General features: G+C 40.8%; 1 protein-coding gene across 1 annotated transcript in view; it reads left to right on the top strand.

Annotated features, from left to right (window-relative positions):
• Positions 1-22,687, top strand: part of LOC112107414 (dynamin-3) — a 316,224-nt gene that overhangs the window by 198,247 nt on the left and 95,290 nt on the right. Inside the window, exon 16 of the mRNA XM_026655330.1 lies at positions 21,533-21,642. Within this exon, the coding sequence (XP_026511115.1) occupies positions 21,533-21,642 (110 nt within the window). The remainder of the gene's footprint in view (positions 1-21,532; positions 21,643-22,687) is intronic.

The raw sequence follows: 22,687 nt of genomic DNA, 5'->3' as shown, positions 1-22,687 counted from the left end.
CAGCTCCATAGTAAAGGCTGATCTGAGATTTTTCCTTTAAAGGATTTATTTGTTATGCATGAAAAACAGTGAATTCTCCCCAGATTTACAACACTTTTTCAGTGTAGAATGTCTTGCAAGAATTTATTGGTGCATCTGCTTAATTAGTTCAAATTAATTTAAACATGGTCTCTTTAAGAAATTTAGCACCTGGGATAAGACCTTCCCTCCCCTCCCCCCTCCTGAATGATCTTAATAGAATAATGACATTTCAAAATTACCATATATTTTAAACTCATTGAAACCTAGTGTGGAGGCTACATTTATTTACGATTAGTGGTTATTTCCTATTTTCATAACTAAAAGTTTTTCCTTCAGCAGAGGGTAAAGAATAATGTTCTTCCATGCACTAGCTGTTGCTGTCAGATAAACTTATGGTTATGGAGAATAAAGACAAATGAGCATTATTTCCAAATATTTCCTTTCTAAGGTCACACATTGCAGCAGATCTGCTCAGCAAGGCTGGGAAGTGACGGCATTTGAAGGAGGTGGTGTGCAAACGAATGTAAGGAGGTACAAGAAGTGTGTGTGTGGGGGGGGATTTTGAGTCACCTGTAGTAATACTGCAATAACCATATGTTATTAGTTAGTTTAACATCTGTAATATGCAAGGTCTTGGAAAAATTTTTGAAGGAGAAAGTAGTTAAGGATCTTGAGGTCAATGGCAATTGGGACAAATTACAACATAGTTTTACGAAAGGCAGATCGTGCCAAACCAACCTGATCTCCTTCTTTGAGAAAGTAACAGATTTTTTTAGATAAAGGAAATGCGGTGGATCTAATATATCTCGATTTCAGTAAAGCGTTTGATACGGTACCGCATGAGGAATTATTGGTTAAATTGGAAAAGATGGGGATCGATATGAAAATCCAGAGGTGGATAAAGAACTGGTTAAAGGGGAGACTGCAGCGGGTCGTACTGAAAGGTGAATTGTCAGGTTGGAGGGAGGTTACCAGTGGAGTTCCTCAAGGTTCGGTTTTGGGTCCTATTTTATTTAATCTATTTATTACTGACCCCGGAACCGAATGTAGAAGTGGGCTGATAAAGTTTGCGGATGACACAAAGTTGGGAGGTATTGCCAATTCGGAGAAGGATCGGGATATCCTGCAGGGAGACTTGGATGACCTTGTAAACTGGAGTAATAGTAATAGGATGAAATTTAATAGTGAGAAGTGTAAGGTGATGCATTTAGGGATGACTAACAAGAATTTTAGTGTTAAGCTGGGGACGCATCAGTTGGAAGTAACGGAGGAGGAGAAGGACCTCGGAGTCCTGGTTGATCGCAGGATGACTATGAGTCGGCAATGTGACGTGGCCGTGAAAAAAGCTAATGCGGTCTTGGGATGCAGTAGGCGAGGTATTTCTAGTAGGGATAAAGAGGTGCTGCTTCCATTATACAAGGCACTGGTGAGACCTCATTTGGAGTACTGTGTGCAGTTCTGGTCTCCCATGTTTAAAAAGGATGAACTCAAACTGGAACGGGTACAGAGAAGGGCCACTAGGATGATCCGAGGAATGGAAAACCTGTCGTATGAAAGGAGACTCGAGGAGCTCGGTTTGTTTACCCTAACCAAAAGGAGGCTGAGGGGGGATATGATTGCTCTCTTTAAATATATCAGAGGGATAAATACCAGGGAGGGAGAGGAATTATTTCAGCTTAGTACTAATGTGGACACGAGAACAAATGGATATAAACTGGCCGTCGGGAAGTTTAGGCTTGAAATTAGACGACGGTTTCTAACTGTCAGAGGGGTGAAGTTCTGGAACAGCCTTCCGAGGGAAACGGTGGGGGCGAAAGACCTCTCTGGCTTTAAGATTAAGCTTCATAAGTTTATGGAGGGGATGGTTTGATGGGATAACGTGATTTTAGTCAATAGGTCAATAACATGCCATCGCTGGTAATTAGTATCAATGGTCAATGTGAGTCCGGCTGGAGAATCTTGCCCGCATGCTCGGGGTTCTGCTGATCGCCATATTTGGGGTCGGGAAGGAATTTTCCTCCAGGGTAGATTGGCAGAGGCCCTGGAGGTTTTTCGCCTTCCTCCGCAGCATGGGGCAGGGGTCGCTTGCTGGACGATTCTCTGCGACTTGAAGTCTTTAAATCATGATTTGGGGACTTCAACAGCTGAGTCAAGGGAGAGAATTATTCCAGGAGTGGGTGGGTCAGCTTTTGTGGCCTGCATCATGCAGGAGGTCAGACTAGATGATCATAATGGTCCCTTCTGACCTTAAAGTCTATGAGTCTATATGATTATAATTAAGGCATTTTGGTGTTTGTGATCCCAGATTAGATTAAACTAATTTTTAAATATATTTTTTTCTTTAAGAACTCTCCATTCCCATAGTGTCACAATGGGGAAGAGTTATGGGGGAAAAGGGGGTACTTGTAACTCCATAACTAAACATTTTTGGATTACTTTTGAGTTGAATCTTAACTGTGCATTTATAATACTTGTTTTGTTTTTAATTACAACATCCCTGTAAAGGATTGTACTTTAAATAATTGATATGTTCAGTCAACCTTAACGCCATTGTAATATGTTTTTTTCTGGGAATAATCTGCAGTCACATCAGTTGGTAATAGAAATGTACATAAAAACACAACTTCAATAGTAGTTCAACATAATTTATTGGCAATATAAAACAGATACTTTAGCTACTAGGCTATGTAGTTTTTGGTAAAAATTTTGGATAATTTGTAGTTGTTTCCTATGTTCCTTTAATGCAATAAAAGCTAGAAAATTAAGAAAATTAAAATATATAATAATCAATGTAAACTTTAAAAAATGGACACTAGTTAATTAAAAAAACCATATTGCCTACTAGAATTAATTGAAAATGACTTTTTGGCAAAATGAAAATTTTTGCACAAAAAAATCTATTTTCATAGAACATTTTCAGGTTTTGGCCAAAATGAAAATTTTTTGGATTGTTCACAAAAATCCAAAAATGTTTGAAGAAAGAAATGTTGTGAAAACAATAAAAAGGTTTTTATTTTAAATTTTTTCAGGGGATTTTTTTTCCTGATCAGCTCTATTCCCTGTTTCATACTTATATCTATATGCCTACAAAATATCATTAAAATTAGGTGTTCAGAGGAAATGAGCAGGGGGAATTTTCCTATTTTTTGCTATCAATATATTTATAATATATAATATATATTAACCTTTTTTTTTACATTATGATAGTGAGCAGTTCCCCCAACTTTTAGACCTAATCGGCACTTAGAAGTTTTGCTGGCACAGTTATCCCAGTTAGGCATATCGGGGAAAAAATCATACCCCAGACCGATGTAGCTATGTTGGGAAAACCCCTAGTGTTATACCAGCAAATTTTTTAAAAAAGTCCTTTTGCTGGCATAGCATATTTCATTTGGGGAACTGATATAAACTATACCATCAAAAGAAGAATTTTGTGGGTATAAGTTGTGTCTCCACATGGGGGGTTTGGTGGTATAGGTCTACTGGCAAGCTGTCTAGCATAGACGAGGCCTTCCTATTCATTTGAGAAATAATTATTGTATTTAGCTTAATGAGGTTAATCGGATTAACTACACAAATGCAGATTACTCATAAGTAAGATTTATGGAATCAGCTCTAAACTGGTAGTTTCATTGCTTGAAATATTGGTAATTCCCTATCAAATTCAAACCTGAATAATTACCAAGAGATTGGTGGCCATTTTCTAGCTTGTATTTGTGTCACTACTCACTGTTTTATTATGAAACAATCTTACAATCCTGTTCTTTCTTATGGAACTTTTACAGTCTAAATTTCCAGTTACATTTCCTTGTCATTCCAATATCTATAAAGCATAGGGACTTTAAGGTGTAATGCGGAATTTTTTTTCAAAGTACAAGAAGTTAGTAATTGGAAAGTTTTGACACAATGTTTAAAAAAAACCCATGGACTTTGGTTTCCTGCCCAGAACTTTGACTGTCTGGGAATTTTACATTCTATACTAGTGTATTGTGGAATTAGTGTACTTACCCTAAGTAGTTCTTTACAAATACATTATAGTGCTCTCCTGTAAGTGGAGCACAAAATATTTATGTCCTACTACATGTTGAGCCCAGATTGATGAAAAGAAATATTTTCTCTGTGGAATGCAACATTTCCCGATACTCCTCTTTCTTACAAAGAATTGTATGTGCATAAGGCTGGCAGCACATATCTAGTTGAGCCATCTACAATTTCTTTGCTTATGTGGGCTTGTTTCATCTTTACATTTTTTAGTACACTGTTTTTTTGTTTGTAACCTCTTGCTTGTATTTTAATAGTGTACACTCTTACACTGACACTCTGTTTTTTTTAACCTTTCTGTAGACTTGCATGAACATCAGAATGATTTTTACATAGGAACTTGTGCTGGAATTGTAATGCTGTTTCTGCTATGGAAGGAGTTGTGTTGTGCATTACATAGTATGTGCTACAGGATACTCCATATGACCATTTTGACTTTAGTCCTCTGATTGGTTGGCTTTTCCTGGAAGAAAGACCACCCAATTGTCTAGTTGTGCTGCTGCTGAGTCCAACTTACAGTACATTTTAACACAAGTGATTAGGTAATTGCAGATAGTGCTCATCTCACCAGAGCTTCCAATCTGGACTAGGGTATATTCCCAATTCTTCTGCTCTGTTGGAGATTTCTTATCTGGACAAAGTTCTCTTGTGAATGATAGTCGAACTCTCCAGTCTATTCTGTCTGTGAACCTCAGCAAACAGCACAGCACAAAAGAGAAATGTAGGCTTGACTAGGAGAGGAGCTTGCTACAGAAATCCAGGAAAAAAGAGATGTGTGGTTTGAAGGAAGTTTTGGCAGTGGAGGCTAGGGCTGGATTTTAGAAGTGTTATAATGAGAAACGACAAGGTTTGGTGAGAGTCTGATTGTGAGGCGATAGGAAGAAAGTTGTGGAATTACAAGATGATCTTGAGGTTGATTAGCAGGATTTGGTATGCTGTATTCCTCAAAGATATCATCACTACAAAATTTTCATTCTTCATTTGATGCCACTTTCCACCCCTCACTGCCTACCTCCACCCAAAGCAGGGGGAAATTCCTCTTACTTTCAGATGTTGACGTTCTGAGGCAATGGTTTCTAATGCATGAGTCCCGGTTTCTAATGCATGAGTCCCCCTTCCTCCCACTATACACAAACACTAGTCATAGTGTGCTGCTATATGCTGCTAACTCTGTGCCTAGAGCCTCCCAGCCAGTTCCTCATGGACAGCGGTCATTGAAGGAGCCTCTACAGGAGCTGCTTTTGGACTTTAAGTGGCTATGCTCCTGTAGCCTGTTTTTGTTCTTAGTGGGTAAAATTTTCAGAAGTGTCTAAGCCCCATTTCAAGGTGACTTAGGATCTTAAATCATTTGGGTGCTTTTGAAGATGTTATCCATTGTTCCATAGTCTGTTTTCCAAGTCATCTGGCCTCACAGCTATTTTGCAGCTCAATTGTGCTTGCGACACTTTCCCATTCATTGCCTCCAAGCTTCTCCAGGCTTGATTGGTGCCTTTTGGCATTTCAGGGTCCCTTTTTTCTTGTTTGGCATTGAAACAATTAGTCCAGTTTCTTCAAGGCTTTGTTCAACACTTAGGCACATTTTGTTGGCACATCAGTGCATGTTTTCCTTCTGAACTTCAGCACTACAAGCAAGCTCTTTGGCACGATCACTCGATGCACTGGTGCTTTTAGCAGTTTGTCTGTTGGCTCCTTGACCTATTGTGTCTCGATGCTGAGCATATTTGCTTAGTGCTTTCATGTGGGCTCTCAGCAATGAGGTGCTTTGCATTTGCAATCCTTTGCTTCTCAAGTTAAGTGACTGGCTACTGGCTCTGTTCATTACTAGTGCTTACATACACTCCAGCCACTAGAAGTATCCTGATATGCATCTCAGGTTTGTAGTAGGGGAATAAACCTACAACTTTGTAGGGTTTGTCTTTTGGTGCTGTGTGTTTTCAGCAAAATGTTTGTTGAGTCTCATTAATGACCTGCATATGTTCCTCTGTCTGGATGACTGGCCAAGCAAAGACACCACTATGGAAGGTGTCTCATTTATCACTCAAAGTCCTGGTCTGCTCTCCACAGACATTAGGAAAACTTAAGAGACCTGCTAGACATGTTTATCTCAAAGCCTTCTTGTCCCAGGGCAAGATCAAGAAATCATCAGTCTAGCAGGTAAGATTTGTAAGAGACAGCAGTGACTACAAGTGACCATCCTACAATTTTTGACCCTTATGATTGTAACTAGATTTGGAGATCCTGTAGCATGTCTCCCCATGAAACAGCCTCAGAGAACCTTGAAATAACAGTTAAAACAAGCATTCAGGGACTCAAATCATATCCAGTTGGATGACTTCCAGCTTCTCTAGTCTGGTGGCAGTCCAGATAGTCTCTAATTAGGATTGTACTTCCACCTATTCAAACTGTAATGATCATGGATTCAACCTCTAATAGGGAAACCATCTGAGTAAGTTCACACCCAGGGCATTTAGTATCTACAGAAACAGGTGCATATAGAAGCTGTGGACACGAAAGCTGTCCAGTATGCACTAAGGACCTTCAAAGACTTGACATCCAAGAAAGATTGTCCTGAAAAGGACCTGACAAGGATAAAGTGACACTATGGAGTCCTCCTAGATTCCTTCCTAATAGGGTGATGGTTTTCTACATTACACTGGATGTTCTGCCAATATTTTTTTCTCTGTCTTCTTGCCCATCCTTGTGATGTCCTTCTCTACAAGCTCTGTTATTCAACATTTGTTATAGTAAAATCTAGAATCCCCAGTCAGAATCAAGGCCCCATTTTGCTAGGTACTGTGCAATGAAAGAGGTAGACAAAGTCCATGCGTTGAAGAGCTTATAGTCTATGAAGATTTAATTTTAAAAGGTCCTGGTTAAAAGTTTTGACATCCATATCTTGAGTGACGCTGTAATGAAGAAAGTCATGTTTAAATTACTGCATCGCTTATTTTTCAGGCCTGGTTGCTACTGCATGGAAAGTCACATCACTGCTGAGAGAGTGTGACTTTGAGGGGTGTTTCAATCTTAGACACTTGCAAGGCAATCACTTGATCCCCGCCTGTATATATTTACAAAAGAACCATTCAGCTGCAAGGGAGGCTGTCTATCCTGCAAAACCTGTCTCCAAAGTTAGAGGGCTCAAATTTTCCTGCCCACTAGAGCTTTTCTTTCAGGAAGTCCCTTGCTTAGTTGATCAGATTCTGAAACATTTTGTTTTTAGGAAGAGACATCCTTGAGGATTTGATGGCTTATGCCATTTGTAGTTCGAAGGTAACTTTTTCATCCTCAGATGAAAGAAAAAAATCTTGCTTGTTGGGCATTGGCCTATTCCAATGCTTTAGTTTCATACAGGGACATCATTCAAGCTACTTATTTTCCAGGATATTGTATCCCATAGTGATGATGTAAGCAACTCGTGTCTTTTTCCGTCTCGTATCACTCAGCAGTTTTTCTTTGAAGTGCATAAATTAGGATATATTTATACATAATAATCTGAAATCATCAAATTGAAAAACAAAATGAATATTCTAATTCAGTGTCCCTGTTGATCAGTTTGGATGTTTTATGAGGGTAGGGAGAGAGATATCTTCTAACAGTTATCTCTCAGTAGTTAATGTTTTCCATGGCCCAGGCATCTTGGCTGTTTAAGAAAAAACTGCTGAAATGTACCTTTCAAAAATATCTTGCTGCTATATTAATAAAAAAAAAAGTTGAGACCAGAAGCTCAGTCATACCAGAGTTTCTCTTGGATGTCTGGAAAAAGTCTTATAGTTCTGGGATGCTTTCCAAAATATTTTCAGTGACCATTGCCACAGGCGTGAACTTCTTAATGCATTTTGCAGTAACTTCCACCACAGTGAAACTGATTGCTGTCTGAAAGCTTTAAATGATAAGCAACTAGGGCAACATACATGCCATGAGCCAAATTTTTTTTAATTACTATGTTGCATCTTCAAGATTTTCACATGGCCAGTAGTGTTAACTCAGGAAACCCCTACTCAAACAATACTATGCAAAATTATGTAATTGCATATTTATATTTTGTTTATTTTCAATAAAAAGGTTTTGTTTCCACGCATACAGGAAAAAAAATTCTGGAAGCATGACCTCTCTCAAAATACATCAATGGCTACACAAGGAAAGTACATGTTGGCTCCTTAAACTTGAGCTTTTCTAGGTTTCCTGTCACAGAAACTGAAATACATTCACAGCCCAAAAGAATTTTTGAGGAATAGCTTTCCAAAGGAGAAGTGGGAAATGAAAGTGAAGTTGTATCTATGACATTTATGCACAGAATTGTGAAAGTCTTATAAAAAAAGACTCATCATTTGTAAATTGCGAAATACCCAGAATGTGAAAATACAATTAAAATTAGCATTTCTTTTAAAATGTTAACACAGTGCTTCTAACATTTGAGATCTAGCACTGGCAAGTCAGTCCTCCTCAGATCACTTCCTCTAGGCTGAAATCAGAGCCCACTCCTATATCAGAAGAGGATCTATATATGTTTCTCCCTAGGAAATGCATAGATCCAGCTACATTTCAAAATGTTCTAATGGAAAGCCCTGTGTAGCTGAGAGGTCAGAACTCACAGGACTTTGGTGTGTAACCATCTGTTCTCCAGCAGCATGGAGATGGGGGGGGGGGGGGGGGGTTGCCTTCCTCTGAAGCATGGAACACCTGCGGGGATCATCTGAGCATATCTCACTTTAGCAATTCCCTGCAATTGCTGTGGCCTCAGGCATTGGTGGCACCTCAGAGTCTCCTGTTCTCTGTCTGAGGCACACAACAATGTAGTGTCCTGAGAACTGAAATGCTTTAGTCTAACTTAATTTATTGGTCTCAATACAGCGATTACTGGATGAAATTTGGTGGCGTGGGATATACAGAAGGTAAAGCTAGATGCTCTAATGGTTCCTTCTGGCCTTAAACTCTCTGAAACTGGGAACTATATACTCACTGCACTGAATCCACCCCATACTTACCTCATCACCCCCACAAGTCAGCATGGTTCTTCGATTAACCTGCTAGATAAAAAGGGAAATAAAGAAAACCAAGTGGTCAGAAACAGGCCGTGTCACAAAGAAAAAAGCTTTTTCTTCTCCACCATCAGAATAGCCATAAGTCACATCAACAGAGTTTTCCAAACTGTTACCTGATTCATCAACATTGAGTGGTTTCTGTCTGTTCTAGATGCCAGCACCACTTAGTTGTGAGGAACTGACGGACCACTTTCCAGACAAGATTTACTGAATCCAAAATGGTTTTTCACAATCTCAGGTGATGGGAGCCAAAACCACATATCCTTTTCACCAGTCTTTTTCTCATATTGGTCCTTTCATACAACAGGAAGTTCTTGAAGCACGAAACAATGAATAACCAACCATAATTGCCTGAGTCTGCTGACTGAAATATCCAACAACTCTTCTTGGGAAAGGCAATCTCCCATCTGCCCTAAAGTATGGTATAGCTCTGGTGTATGCTTCAGAAGCTGTTGCACAGCTCTCTGTCCTATTTGACACACTGTATGTGTAAAATTGCTAGGACCTGACAATGAGGCAGCATGCCCTCAATTGTCCAGAGTACACAGATGACACCCGACTCTCATAGCAGATGCTCACAACACCATCTACATTGTCTAAGTGAGGTCAGCGCTTAGATGAAATGTGACTGATTTAAGCTAAGCGCAGATGAGGTGGAAGGGATGCTGGTGGGGAGAGAGAAATGCTTTGCAAAATGTTAACATCAACCTCAGTCAAGAGTGCCTGACCTGTGCTCAACAAATTTAAGCTATAGCTTTGCTGACATCCTACACTTTTCACCGCTGCTGAACTCACAAATGCTTACAACTGCTGGAAGTGTTTTCATCCATCTATTCCTGGACAGGAGACTACTCCTCATCATACTGTATTCCATTTTGTCCAGAGTGATCTATACTCTTGTGATCAACAAGCTGGACTGCTACAGTGCTCTGTACCCGGGAATAACACTGGCAACATAGGATCATGTGAGCATATCATTCCCAATGTTCGGAACACTTGACTGGCTACCCATTGAGCACAGGTTCAAATTCAGGGACCTTTATTTTCAAAGGCTTCAATATCTAAACTCTAGTTAAATCAGGGATTTCTTCTCCATTAAGCACCCACTACATTCTTTGAGAACAATGAAATTCATCGCAAGTAATAAATCTCACGTGAGCAGGCGTTAGAATAATCTTATCAGCTGTCCCTTGGCTTTGGAACTCTCCACAAGAAATCAGGACAACAGTGAATTTTCATGACTTCAAGAATGTATGCAAGATTCATCTCCTTGACCTTCAGGGCCGGCTCCAGGCAGCCAAACAAAAAAACAAACAAACAAAAAACCCGTGATCGCGATCTGTGGCGGCAATTTGGCGGGAGGTCCTTCGCTCCAAGCAGGAGTGAGGGACCGTCCGCCGAATTGCCGCCGAACAGCTGGACGTGCCGCCCCTCTCCGAAGTGGCCGCCCCAAGCACTTGCTTGGTAAGCTGGTGCCTGGAGCCGGCCCTGTTGACCTTGTCCTCCCAGAAGAATAAATATAAAACTCGCATGCCTGATCTGGGGAAAAGGCGAGAACCAAAGGTAATTAGACTATTTAATGACCTTAATGGAGCAAAGATACTACAGTGATTGGTGCCATATAAATTTCCAGGTAGAATTACGTAGGGGACTGAAGTTCTCAGGTTAAACACAGAACAGGTCTATCCAGAGCAGCAGTAGCCCTTGCAGTAGTTCCTCCAACATGATGCCTCAAACTTTAATACGAGAAGCTGCTGGGAGGAAGGGAAGATGGGAATAAAATAAAAACAAAAGTCAAGATGAAAAGGAATATTGTACAAAAGGTAAAGCTAAAGATACACCTCAAGTATTTGAATAGTTGTAACAGGGTAGTAAATGAGAAAATAGGTCCTATTAAAAGAGATGGCAGTGGTCATTTATTGAAAAGATGCAGGGATTGCTAAAATGTGAAGTCTTTTGTCACTGTGTTCATGAAGAAGTTTGGGAGCAAGGAAGGTGCCAGAAACAAATATGATAAGAGTCCTGGAGAAGGAGAAAAAATTCCGTGGGAAATGAAGATCATACTATAAAATAAATGACAAGATTAGATTAAAGAATGATTTAACATGGGGTCAGATGTAATGACATTCTGAAGAAGTACCAGAGAGAGGAAATGTTGTTGGTTGGGTTTTTTTAAAACACTTTTAAAAACAGAGGCAGCAGCAGTTTTGGGGAAAATAAATGTGTAAGAAAAATCTAGGGAAAATCTAGAAAACAAAAAACTATAATCTTTTAACTATAGCTATCTATAGATACTGAAAATACAAGAACACAGATTCCCTAAAGTGGATCATGCCTAACTAATGTGATTTAGTTTTTAAAACTTTCTCAGTTAGCTAAAATTTTGGATTTGGCATGTCTGCTTTGCTTGGTTCAGAGAGCTGATTATCTCAAATGTGGAAGGAGTTAAAGGATTTGTGCAATGAGGATACACGAGATTTGATGTTAACGCTCAACATCCTCTGTTGCTTTCTTCTAACATTCTGGCTTGCCTTCCGGAGCCAGAGTCACATTTTTATATAGTTTATTCCGTTTTTTTTCTTAATAGAACTATTTTAATTGTTTAGATTTTTATTTTTTTTTTAAGATTCACTTCTTGTATTGTGCGATTGTTCCTCAATGCCATTGTCACAAAGATGTACATGATAAATAAACATTTACACTCTAATTTATCATACCTGGTTGTCATTTTAAAGTATAAGAAGTAATATTGCTCCCCAGCCAGACTACATCTTCTGTGATGCACTTTAGCGACGGTACTCTGGTGCATTATGACATGTTAGCAAGAGGGGGAGATGTACTCCAGTCAGGGAGCACTGCCCATAGAGGGGAATGGGTCATGAGCCACTTGAACTACAGCTCTCATGAGGCACTGAGGCAAAAAGTTTTGGTCTGAAAACTTTGGCTGACAACTCAAAATTCTCTCAGATAAATTTCACCTGATTTTTTTTCATTTTCATCAAAAATTTTCTCATAAAAATGTTCCACCAGTTCCCCTAAAACTGATACTAGAAAATAACCAATGGATTTCCTATATACCAAACACTTGGCAAGAACTACCAGTATTCATGAGGACTTACTTATAAAGATTTCACCCATCTGGCTGGGTTTGGTAGAGAACCAGTGTGGATGGTGACAGACTGTTCCAGCAATTGCAACAGGCAGTTTTTTAAATTAAACTTTAGAATAAAGTGACATGGACCTTCTCCTTGGAATATAATCTATCAACAGTGTGCTTCTGTCTTGGGTAAGAGGATCTGCTCATCTCTCAGCTTTGCCGTTGTCAAAGAAACGTTAGAAAAAAGTTTGGCATCCAGGCTTTACGCTTTCAACAGTTGACTCTATCTGTATAGCTCAAGGTGGGAGGAGGCAGGAGAGATGCATAGGTGGAAGAAATATGATCCTGGCATCTGCAACCTATTAAGTATTTCTAGTTTTGCCACTTTTTTTTTACATAAAAATGTTAAACTTTTCATGTCTGCGTTGTTTTCTTTTTAATGCTGACCCCTAGTTCATTTTCTAGCTAGTTCAGTTATATTTTCTCCAGCTGTACCCAGGAGCAACATCAGGTCCACGTAGCTCAGTGGCCATCACCAGCTTGCTTGCTTTGTTTTTCTACAACAACAAAAAGTTGAGTAAAATGGAAGTGCCTTATGCAGCAAACTTAAAATCTGTCTGTGCAGCTTCAGCTGTAAAGGCAAGCATCGTAAAGCAAAGACCACTGTGAAGATGCTATGCTGCTTTTAGTTTAGCAAGGTAAAAATAAAATTAGACTATAAACATAATTGTCAAGCCGTCTGGAAACTCTTTGGGATATATTTAAAGTTAGATTGCAATCTAGATGTTGGATGTTGATTTAAATGCGACTGGAGGAATTACAACAGTGTACATTTTTATAATGTCTTTGTTACTGTGAGGGCTATTCCACACAGGCAATGAGAGTAGCCCGGGTCTAACTAAAAAGCCCTCTGCTTTCTGGGGTGTAAGTAGGGCCACAGAGCAGGTGTTTCTTACTTTAGCCGTTCGTTTTCTCTTTAATGTCATCTGAGCCCAAGGTTCATAAGCCCCACATCTCCTCCCCCACTACTTAACTGTTTTGTTGGCCTGACAGAGAAAGTAGTGGGGAAGGGAGGAAGTGTTTAACTATCCCAGCACCCTAATTGGTAGCGTACCTTGTCACAGCCTTGCATTATGATCTGCTTCACATAAATGTTAACTACCAGGATGAGGCCTTGCAACACTTCTGCCAGGTAGATAAAAATCATCCCCATATTATAGATGTACAAATAGGCACAGAGAGGCCAAGTGAGTTGCCCACGCTCACACAGGTAGAGAGACAAATAAAATCCAGCCCTTCCAGCTCCTAGTCCCATGCCTTAATTCAAAGGCCATCTAACAGAAGCTCTGTTCAACAGAGATGTTATATGGGTTCTTTAAATTTACAATCAGTGCAAGACTCTTGCTCATGGATATTTGCGCTTCCAGTGTAAGTCACATGGGAAACTCTCTAGCTCTAAAAGATGCGACTTCCTATTAAGTGGGAACAGAATTAGACCAATGCAAGCACTTTGCTAAATCCAACATTTCAGAGTTTGAGGAACATATTTTTGACATGGCATATTGTACTCCAATAATGTTGCTTACGTTCCTCAAGCTATAAACCAGAGAGAAGTGATTGTCCTGTGTCATAGTGCAGTACACTAGTTGTCTTGAGTTGGGAACTCTGACTTCTCACTGTTGAAAGGAACTGGCTGGGAACGTCCAAATGTCCTCTAGTTGGAGGATGTTCAGTGGGGTAGAGCTCTCAAGCTAGCCAATGGCTGCAGCAGAAGACCAGAAAGAGAAGAGCTGAACTCATGAGACCTAGAAATGAGAATCCTTCTTGATGATATCTTAAAAAGAATGATATAGGAAGTAATTAATTAATCCCTTTTCATTGTGCCAAAAACTGCAGAATAGGGTTATTCTTCTTTAAACTCCCTTCAGCTGCAATCCATGTATCTTTTTTCCAGTCACCCAAGGGCTGTCTGCAGATTGTCAAAAGGAGGGAAAAGACTAGATTAAAATCCCTCTCTTGCCTCTTGTGGGCAAACTCATCCTAACTCATTAGATGAACACACTTTAAAGCACTGTCAGAGATATTTGCTCTCCGTCCACCCTTGTAATATTTTGGACTTCACCTTTATTTATTTTGAGTGTATTTAACTGAAACTTGCTGAAGCAGTTGGTAGTTGCAGTACAGTATATTTCCATCTCACTATCACTGGTTGGCAGCTAGTCGGTCTATTACTGTATGTCTATATACTGCCATTAAAAACCAGTAGCTGGCCCATGCCAGCTGATTTGGGCTTATGGGGCTCGGGCTAAGGGGCTGTTTAACTGCTGTGTAGATGTTTGGACTTGGCCTGGAGCCCTGGGTTCTGGGATCCTGTGAGGCAGGAGGATCCCAGAGCTCAGGCAGCGGCAGAACATCTAGACTACAGTTAAACAGCCCCTTAGCCTGAGCCCCATGAGCCCGAGTCAGCTGGCATGGGCCAGTTGCAGGTTTTTAATTGCAGTGTAGACATGTCGTTAGTCACCCGAACATAAAACATAGGACAGCATTAGCCCACTAAGGACTTTCTTGAGCATTACGTTTTGTAGCCAATTAATTCGTTTTGTCATTTAATTGTGTTATCTGTTGTCTTGGTTAACTCATATATTGTTTCATGTGTAATCAATGTATGATGACTAGATATAAGTAGGATAGGATTATAGGAGAACAAGACTGATAAATATTTAGGAGTGATAAGTGTGTATTAGGTATATAGGTAAAGTAAGGTCATAATGCAAGGATACATGCTAAGGCCTGTGAGGTTTCAGCTCAGCCACACTAGGCCTCAGGCTTAAGGAGATGTGTCATGAATGGGTGACACAGAAATGACCCTATGCCAGTAAGGTTACAGGGTTACTGTAGAGGATGTGCCAATAGGTGATGTTCCCGGAAAATGTCCCAGTGTACCCATCTAGAATGCAAGACACCCAATTGTAACATCACAAAAGTTCTGCTCTGAACACAGGTTATCATGGGAACATGTTTACATAAATGTTAATAAGAATAAGGGGAACTAGAACAACCTATGAGAAGCAGGGCACCCCATCATTTGTGTGGAAGTACAGATAGGGAAGAAGATGGAACCCTCATGCATATTCATAGGGTGTTAAGTGTGGTCATAACAGCAAGATAAAATGGGATTCCTGATATGAATAGGGTGGGAAGACCACGGTGGGAACCACTCCTCTATTAATGACTACCTGTTAGGAGATCCACCCAACTTGATAAGATCCTTGGGTATGTGAGTATGAACCCAACATTGGCTATATGGGTATATGACTGTAACTTATAATACAAACAAGATTTTTTACTTGTAACTGTGTGTATGGTCACTGTATTCATTCTTTGTATGCTCCTATGAGTCTCCCAACCAAACAGCATTGTAAGGGGTAACTTCCACCCTAGTGATTTGAAAACTGTGGCACCCCTGGAGCCGAGTTCACTCCCTAGGGGCACAGAACTATCCAGTTTTAAATAGAGGCTACCGTATGACTGCTGGTGATGGAACATCATCTCCTGGGGATGAATGCCTTTCCTGGCTAGGATATTTTTAACTTGCACTGTGGGAAGTTTTTCATGTCAGAGGAAGGATGGGTCACACGTACATCTTTGTAAAGTCACAGTTCCTTCTAGAGATGAGTCTTTGTCCTCACCTCTTACTGAAACCTTTTCTTGTATTTGTTCATTCACCTCTGCCCTGTAACAAAAATTAAAATCTATAAATAAAAATGAACAAATGTTGAAAAATAAGAAATGGAACTAACGAGCCAGGTGCCCATCATCACTTGTATAACTATGCCTAGCCCCATTCCTCCCACCTTGCAGTTCCTTGAGATAGTAACCTTGCCTTTTGGCTGTGGAGCACCTAGCATACACTGATCTGATCCTGGTTAGAGTTTTGAGAACTTCCACAGGATAATGTAATGCGCTAAGGCTAACTTCTTTTTGGGCTCATCTATTGCTTGAATGATGGTAGTTCATGTGGAGGTGATAGTTCCTTTTTCTGTGTGTGTGTGGGGGGAGTGGGGGAGAAAGTTGGGGTTTTTTTTTTAATTGCGATGAGCTTTGTATCTCTTGAATGTCATAGGGGATGTGTGATGCCTTTTTTCCTGAGCTAAATAGTTCTGTAAACCTGGCTTCTCATGTCCATTATGTTGTCTCTGAAGGACTTTGAAACGTAGACAGCCTTCCATCTCCCTTCATAGGACTTGTCCTCTCCGCCTCAATGTCGGTGTGAGAGGCCATATGAATAAATACCACTTCTTAGGGTATGTCTACACTACCGCGGTAGTTCGACGGCTGGCAATCGAACTTCCGGGTTCGATTTATCGCGTCTGGTCTGGACGCGATAATTCGAACCAGGAAGTGCTCGCCGTCGACTGCGGTACTCCACCTCAGCGAGAGGAGTACCGCGGAGTCGACGGGGGAGCCTGCCTGCCGCGTGTGGACCGCGTCTGAACCGCGGTAAATTCGAACTAAGGTATGTCGACTTCAGCTACGTTATTCACGTAGCTGAAGTTGCGTACCTTAGATCGAATTGGGGTGTTAGTGTAGACCAGGCCTTAGTCTCCAGTAGGCATTTCCTTCTTCCTGGTGGCTGGAGAAGAGACACATAGTTATGGCATCAAATGTTTACAAAACTTTCCTACATCTGGAACTTTGTTTAGAGGATTCTTGGTATAGTTTTTCCATGGCTTTCTGTTTTGGTTTTCATACTTATGTGGTTGCTTGGCTTATCAATAATTATCTTCCTTCATCAGAAATCTTCTGGTATTCTGGTAATATAGTAGTAAATGATAGCACATTTCATTGCAATAGAAAGTAACCTGGAAAGTGTAATAATTAATCATTTAAGAAAAAAGCCATTTCTATTTTTATAATTACGGAAGAACAAGATACATTTAAAGCATTTTGAAAGAAATGAAGATGTTATAAAACGATCTTAAATACTTAAGTGTAACAAAACATGTTACACCTTTGTCCATTCCAGTTTTTAATTAAAAAAACTATAATTTGTTTTATGATATTAAGATTATCTATCCCTCCCTCTATGTTTATATAATAAGGTGTATTTTCCAGATGGACTCAAGCAAGCATAGCTGCATATTTGCCATTTTAAGTTTTTTCCCCCCAATGATACCGATACTATTTACAATATTATTTATAATACAAAAACATAGTACAATTAAACAAAATACATTTTAGGACACCATGCACTTTACTTCATCTTAGAATCTTCCTTATAAATGGATAATTATTAAAGGGTGTTTAAATTATTTATTCAGGTTCTGTATGTTGGAAAATATCTTGCAATGACTATAAGTAGGGCCCTACCCAATTCACGGTCCATGTTGGTAAATTTCACAGGCATAGCATTTTTAAAATCTTGAATTTCACAGTGTCAGATATTTAAATCTTAAATTTCACGGTGTTGTAACTGTGGGGTCCCGACTCAAAAGAGGCTTATGGGGAGGGGGGTCGCAAGGCTATTGTAGGGGCGTCGTGGTATTGCCACCCTTACTTCTGTGCTGCCTTTAAAGCTAGGCGGCTGGAGAGGTGCGGCTGCTGGCCGGGCACCCAGCTCTGAAGGTAGCACCGCCACCACCAGCAACGCAGAAGTAAGCAATACCATACCATGTCACATTTACTTCTGTGCTGCTGCTGGTGGCAGCACATCCTTCTGGGCTGGGTGCCTGCCAACAGCCACCGCTCTCTGGCAGTCCAGTTCTGAAGGCAGTGCAGAAGTAAGGGTGGCAATACTGTAATCCCCCTACAATAGCCAGATTTCCCGGGAGACCAGATTTCACGGTCCGTGATGCATTTTTCATGGCTGTGAACTTGGTAAGGTTCTAACTATAAGGAAAAACTGTATCTGTTAATCTATGATAAATAAAAATGCTTCTATATGTTTCCTTAATTAAGTATGCATATATGTTTTAGTGATTAATATGTGTCTGTTGACTCAGAAATGTGAACTTCAAAAAGGAAATACAAAAGCAATTCCGGAAAACATGCATGTAAAAGGAACACATTCAGTTAACTAAGGAAATTGGGTTTGTTTCTGCAACCTCTCTTTGCATGAGTTATCCCATTTGAATTGATGGGACTTCGTATAGAAGGATTGCAGCCTGGGGCTTGTTATACTCTTGAATATTCTGAATTTCTGTTGCTAGATATTGTAGAATTCTGTTGCTTATGTTTTAATGTCCTTGTGTGGCAGTGTGTGTTTTGTATTTGACCACAACATCTATCTTTTAAAATTTAAATTTTAAATTAATTTTGCAGGTTACTCCTCAGTACCTAGTTAAATGCTAAATGTTTGAATACAGTAAGGGCTCCAGAACATCCATACATGACAGTAGATATTGTTAGCTGAAGAGACTGCTCTGAGTCTGTATTACATCTCACTATTCAGTTGTCATATTTATCTAATGTATTTGGAACCATAGGATCTAGGAGCGAGGGCACCAGCCTGAGAGTCAGGAGAAATAGGTTCTAATCCCAGCTCTTGGGTGAATCACTTCACTTCTTGGTGTCTCCCCATCTGTAAAAGGGTCTCCTTTGTAAAAGCGCTTTTGGTATGTCCCCACAGCGTTTTGGAGCAAGCCTCCCAGCCCAGGTCAATAGACTTGGGCTAGTGAGGCTCACTACTAGCGCTCTAAAAATAGTAGTAGTATCTTGATACACTAATACGTGGGAGACCCCGTGCAATTCATCCCATCATCCAGATCATTAATAAAGACGTTGAACAAAACCAGTTCCAGGACCGACCCCTGGGACACTCCGCTTAATACCAGCTGCCAACTAGACATTGAGCCATTGATCAATGTCTAATTAATGATCTAGAGGATGGTGTGGACTGCACGCTCAGCAAGTTTGCAGATGACACTAAACTGGGAGGAGTGGTAGATACGCTGGAGGGTAGGGATAGGATACAGAGGGACCTAGACAAATTAGAAGATTGGGCCAAAAAAATCTGATGAGGTTCAACAAGGACAAGTGCAGAGTCCTGCACTTAGGACGGAAGAATCCCATGCACTGCTACAGACTAGGGACCGAATGGCTAGGCAGCAGTTCTGCAGAAAAGGACCTAGGGGTTACAGTGGATACAGAAGCTGGATATGAGTCAAGAGTGTGCCCTTGTTGCCAAGAAGGCTAACAGCATTTTGGGCTGTATAAGTAGGGGCTTTGCCAGCAGATTGAGTGACATGATCATTCCCCACTATTCGACGTTGGTGAGGCCTCATCTGGAGTACTGTGTCCAGTTTTGGGCCCCACACTACAAGAAGGATGTGGAAAAATTGGAGAGAGTCCAGCGGAGGGGGGCAACAAAAATGATTAGGGGGCTGGAGCACATGACTTATGAGGAGAGGCTGAGGGAACTGGGATTGTTTAGTCTGCAGAAGAGAAGAATGGGGGAGGGGGGATTTGATAGCTGCTTTCAACTACCTGAAAGGGGGTTCCAAAGAGGATGGATCTAGACTGTTCTCAGTGGTACCAGATGACAGAACAAGGAGTAATGGTCTCAAGTTGCAGTGGGGGAGGCTTAGGTTGGATATTAGGAAAAACTTTTTCGCTAGGAGAGTGGTGAAGCACTGGAATGGGTTACCTAGGGAGGTAGTGGAATCTCCATCCTTAGAGGTTTTTAAGTCCCGTCTTGACAAAGCCCTGGCTGGGATGATTTAGTTGGTGTTGGTCCTGCTTTGAGCAGGGGGTTGGACTTGATGACCTCCTGAGGTCCCTTCCAACCCTGATATTCTATGATCACTACCCGTTGAGCCCGACAATCTAGCCAGCTTTCTATCCACCTTATAGTCCATTCAGCCAATCCATACTTTTTTAACTTGCTGGCAAGAATACTGTGGGAGACCGTATCAAAAGCTTTGCTAAAGTCAAGATATATCACGTCCACCGCTTTCCCCATATCCACAGAGCCAGTTATCTCATCATAGAAGGCAATCAGGTTGGTCAGGCATGACTTGCCCTTGGTGAATCCATGTTGACTGTTCCTGATCACCTTCCTCTCCTCCAAGTGCTTCAAAATGGTTTCCTTGAGGACCTGCTCCATGATTTTGCCAGGGACTGAGGAGAGGCTGACTGGCCTGTAGTTCCCTGGGTTCTTTCTTCCCTTTTTTAAATATGGGCACTCTATTTGCCTTTTTCCAATCGTCTGGGACCTCCCCCGATCGCCACGAATTTTCAAAGATAATGGCCAATGGCTCTGCAATCACATCAGCCAACTCCCTCAGCACCCTTGGATGTATTAGATCTGGACCCATGGACTTGTGCATGTCCAGCTTTTTTAAATAGTCCTTAACCTGTGCTTTCACCACTGAGGGCTGCTCATCTCCTCCCCATACTGTGTTGCCCAGTGCAGCAATCTGGGAGCTGATCTTGTCCGTGAAGACCAAGGCAAAAGAAGTATTGAGTACTTCAGCTTTTTCCACATCATCTGTCACTATGTTGCCTCCCTCATTCAGTAAGGGTCCCACGCTTTCCCTGACCACCTTCTTGTTGCTAACATACCTGTAGAAACCCTTCTTGTTACCCTTCACATCCCTTGCTAGCTGCAACTCCAATTGTGCCTTGGCCTTCCTGATTACACCCCTGCATGCCTTAGCAATATTTTTATACTCCTCCCTAGTCATCTGTCCAAATTTCCACTTCTTGTAAGCTTCCTTTTTGAGTTTAAGCTCACCGAAGATTTCACTGTTAAGCCAAGCTGGTCGCTTGCCATATTTGCTATTCTTTCTGCACATCGGGATGGTTTGTTCCTGCTCCCTCAATAAGGTTTCTTTAAAATACAGCTAGCTCTCCTGGACTCCTTTCCCCTTCATATTAGCCTCTCAGGGGATCCTACCCATCAGTTCCCTATGGGAGTCTAAGTCTGCTTTTCTGAAGTCCAAGGTCCGTATTTTGCTACTGTCCTTTCTTCCCCTTGTCAGGATCCTGACAATTCTCATCTACTATAAATAATCTCTGATTAACGTTTACTGAAACTGAGTACAAGTGACAGAACCTGTCCCTACATGATTAGTTGAATGGAGTAGGGTCCCACATCATACTGTCCTCCAGCTAACTGAAAGAAAGGGATGGAAGGTTATATCATTTGGTACGCACCCAAGCTCACCCAACTATGAGTAAGATAATTTGTTTTAGGTATTCCTTTAGTCTTTGATAGCAGTGTTGATGTCAAGGTAGGAAACAGAATAGTCGCTAACTAAACTAGAGCATGCTCATGTCTGCTTTCTTTGAAACATATTACAGTATTTGTGGTTTTATTTATTTTTAATAGGAAAAGGAAAAGAAGTACATGCTTCCCTTGGACAACCTGAAAGTGCGGGATGTTGAAAAAAGCTTCATGTCTAGCAAACATATTTTTGCCTTGTTTAACACGGAGCAAAGGTAAGGGAAGGCGCCAGCCAGTGCTTTGCAAATAGGTCTGAGAAGATGTACAATTTAATGAAAATGACTGCAGTTTTGGTGCTCCCATTAAATGAGACTTTAAACCTCTTCAATGCTTTCAGCTCATCTCTTTCTGTGCTATTGCTTTAATCCTGATGCATGGCACCAAAAGTTAGCATTACATCATTCTCACTGTTCATGGTGTGAACTCAAGACAGTGGTTAGTCATTTTGCTCTTTTGAATGAGTGACCGATCCCCTCCCTATCCTATTTTTATGTGTTGCTGGACCTTCCATCTGTGACTTTTGTACTTTATGGGCTAGATCCTGGTTGAAATTGGCAAGCTCCATTGACGTCAATAGAGCTACATTAACCTACACCAGTTGAGGATTTGTCTCTCAATTCTACAGCAACAATATGTCTCTAGTCATCAGTCACTGTAGGTGATTTTTAAAAAAACAACTGAGGGACGAATGAATGAGATACCTCTGTCTTCCTAATTCATTTGAATCTTAATTCAGCTATGTTCCACCTGACACTTTTCCAGCTAGCCTGCAGCTTCTGAGTAAGGAGTGGTGAGAGTGTCGTGCCCCTGTGGAGATATGCTTCTAAAAAGCAGGAGAGTGTGACTAGTATACAAACAGAAAGGAAAGGTGAACACTGCAACACACACCCAAATGCAAGTGATCAGTGCTCATTCTAAAGGGAGGAGTCGTGTTTGAGGTTGGCTCAATGGAGCTATAGCATTTCAGTAGATAAGCTGCATTTTCCAGAGTCCTATTTTCAAAAAATCAGTTTAAGTACCTGTAATACTTGTCCTTTATCTTCTCCTTCATTCACCCCACCCTCCAAAGCTTTGTGATGTGCTGAAATGTCTTTCTAGCTAAGAAGGGCTGGATAGGACTCTCTGTGGAATCGGTTTTTATTGCTCCTGAACTGACTAGAAGTGATCATTGCACAGCAAAATGAGGCACTCTCTCCCGCAAGGGCTGAGTGGGCTATCTCTGAACCACTCCCAGTTGCTGCTGGCCTCCAGAGCGAGAGA

Source organism: Terrapene carolina, unplaced genomic scaffold (genome assembly GCF_002925995.2).
Source record: "Terrapene carolina triunguis isolate 2854851 unplaced genomic scaffold, T_m_triunguis-2.0 Scaffold210, whole genome shotgun sequence".
Lineage (NCBI taxonomy): Eukaryota > Metazoa > Chordata > Testudines > Emydidae > Terrapene > Terrapene triunguis.
Note: the sequence above shows the minus strand (reverse complement) of the source record. Positions and strands in the feature narration are given on the sequence as shown.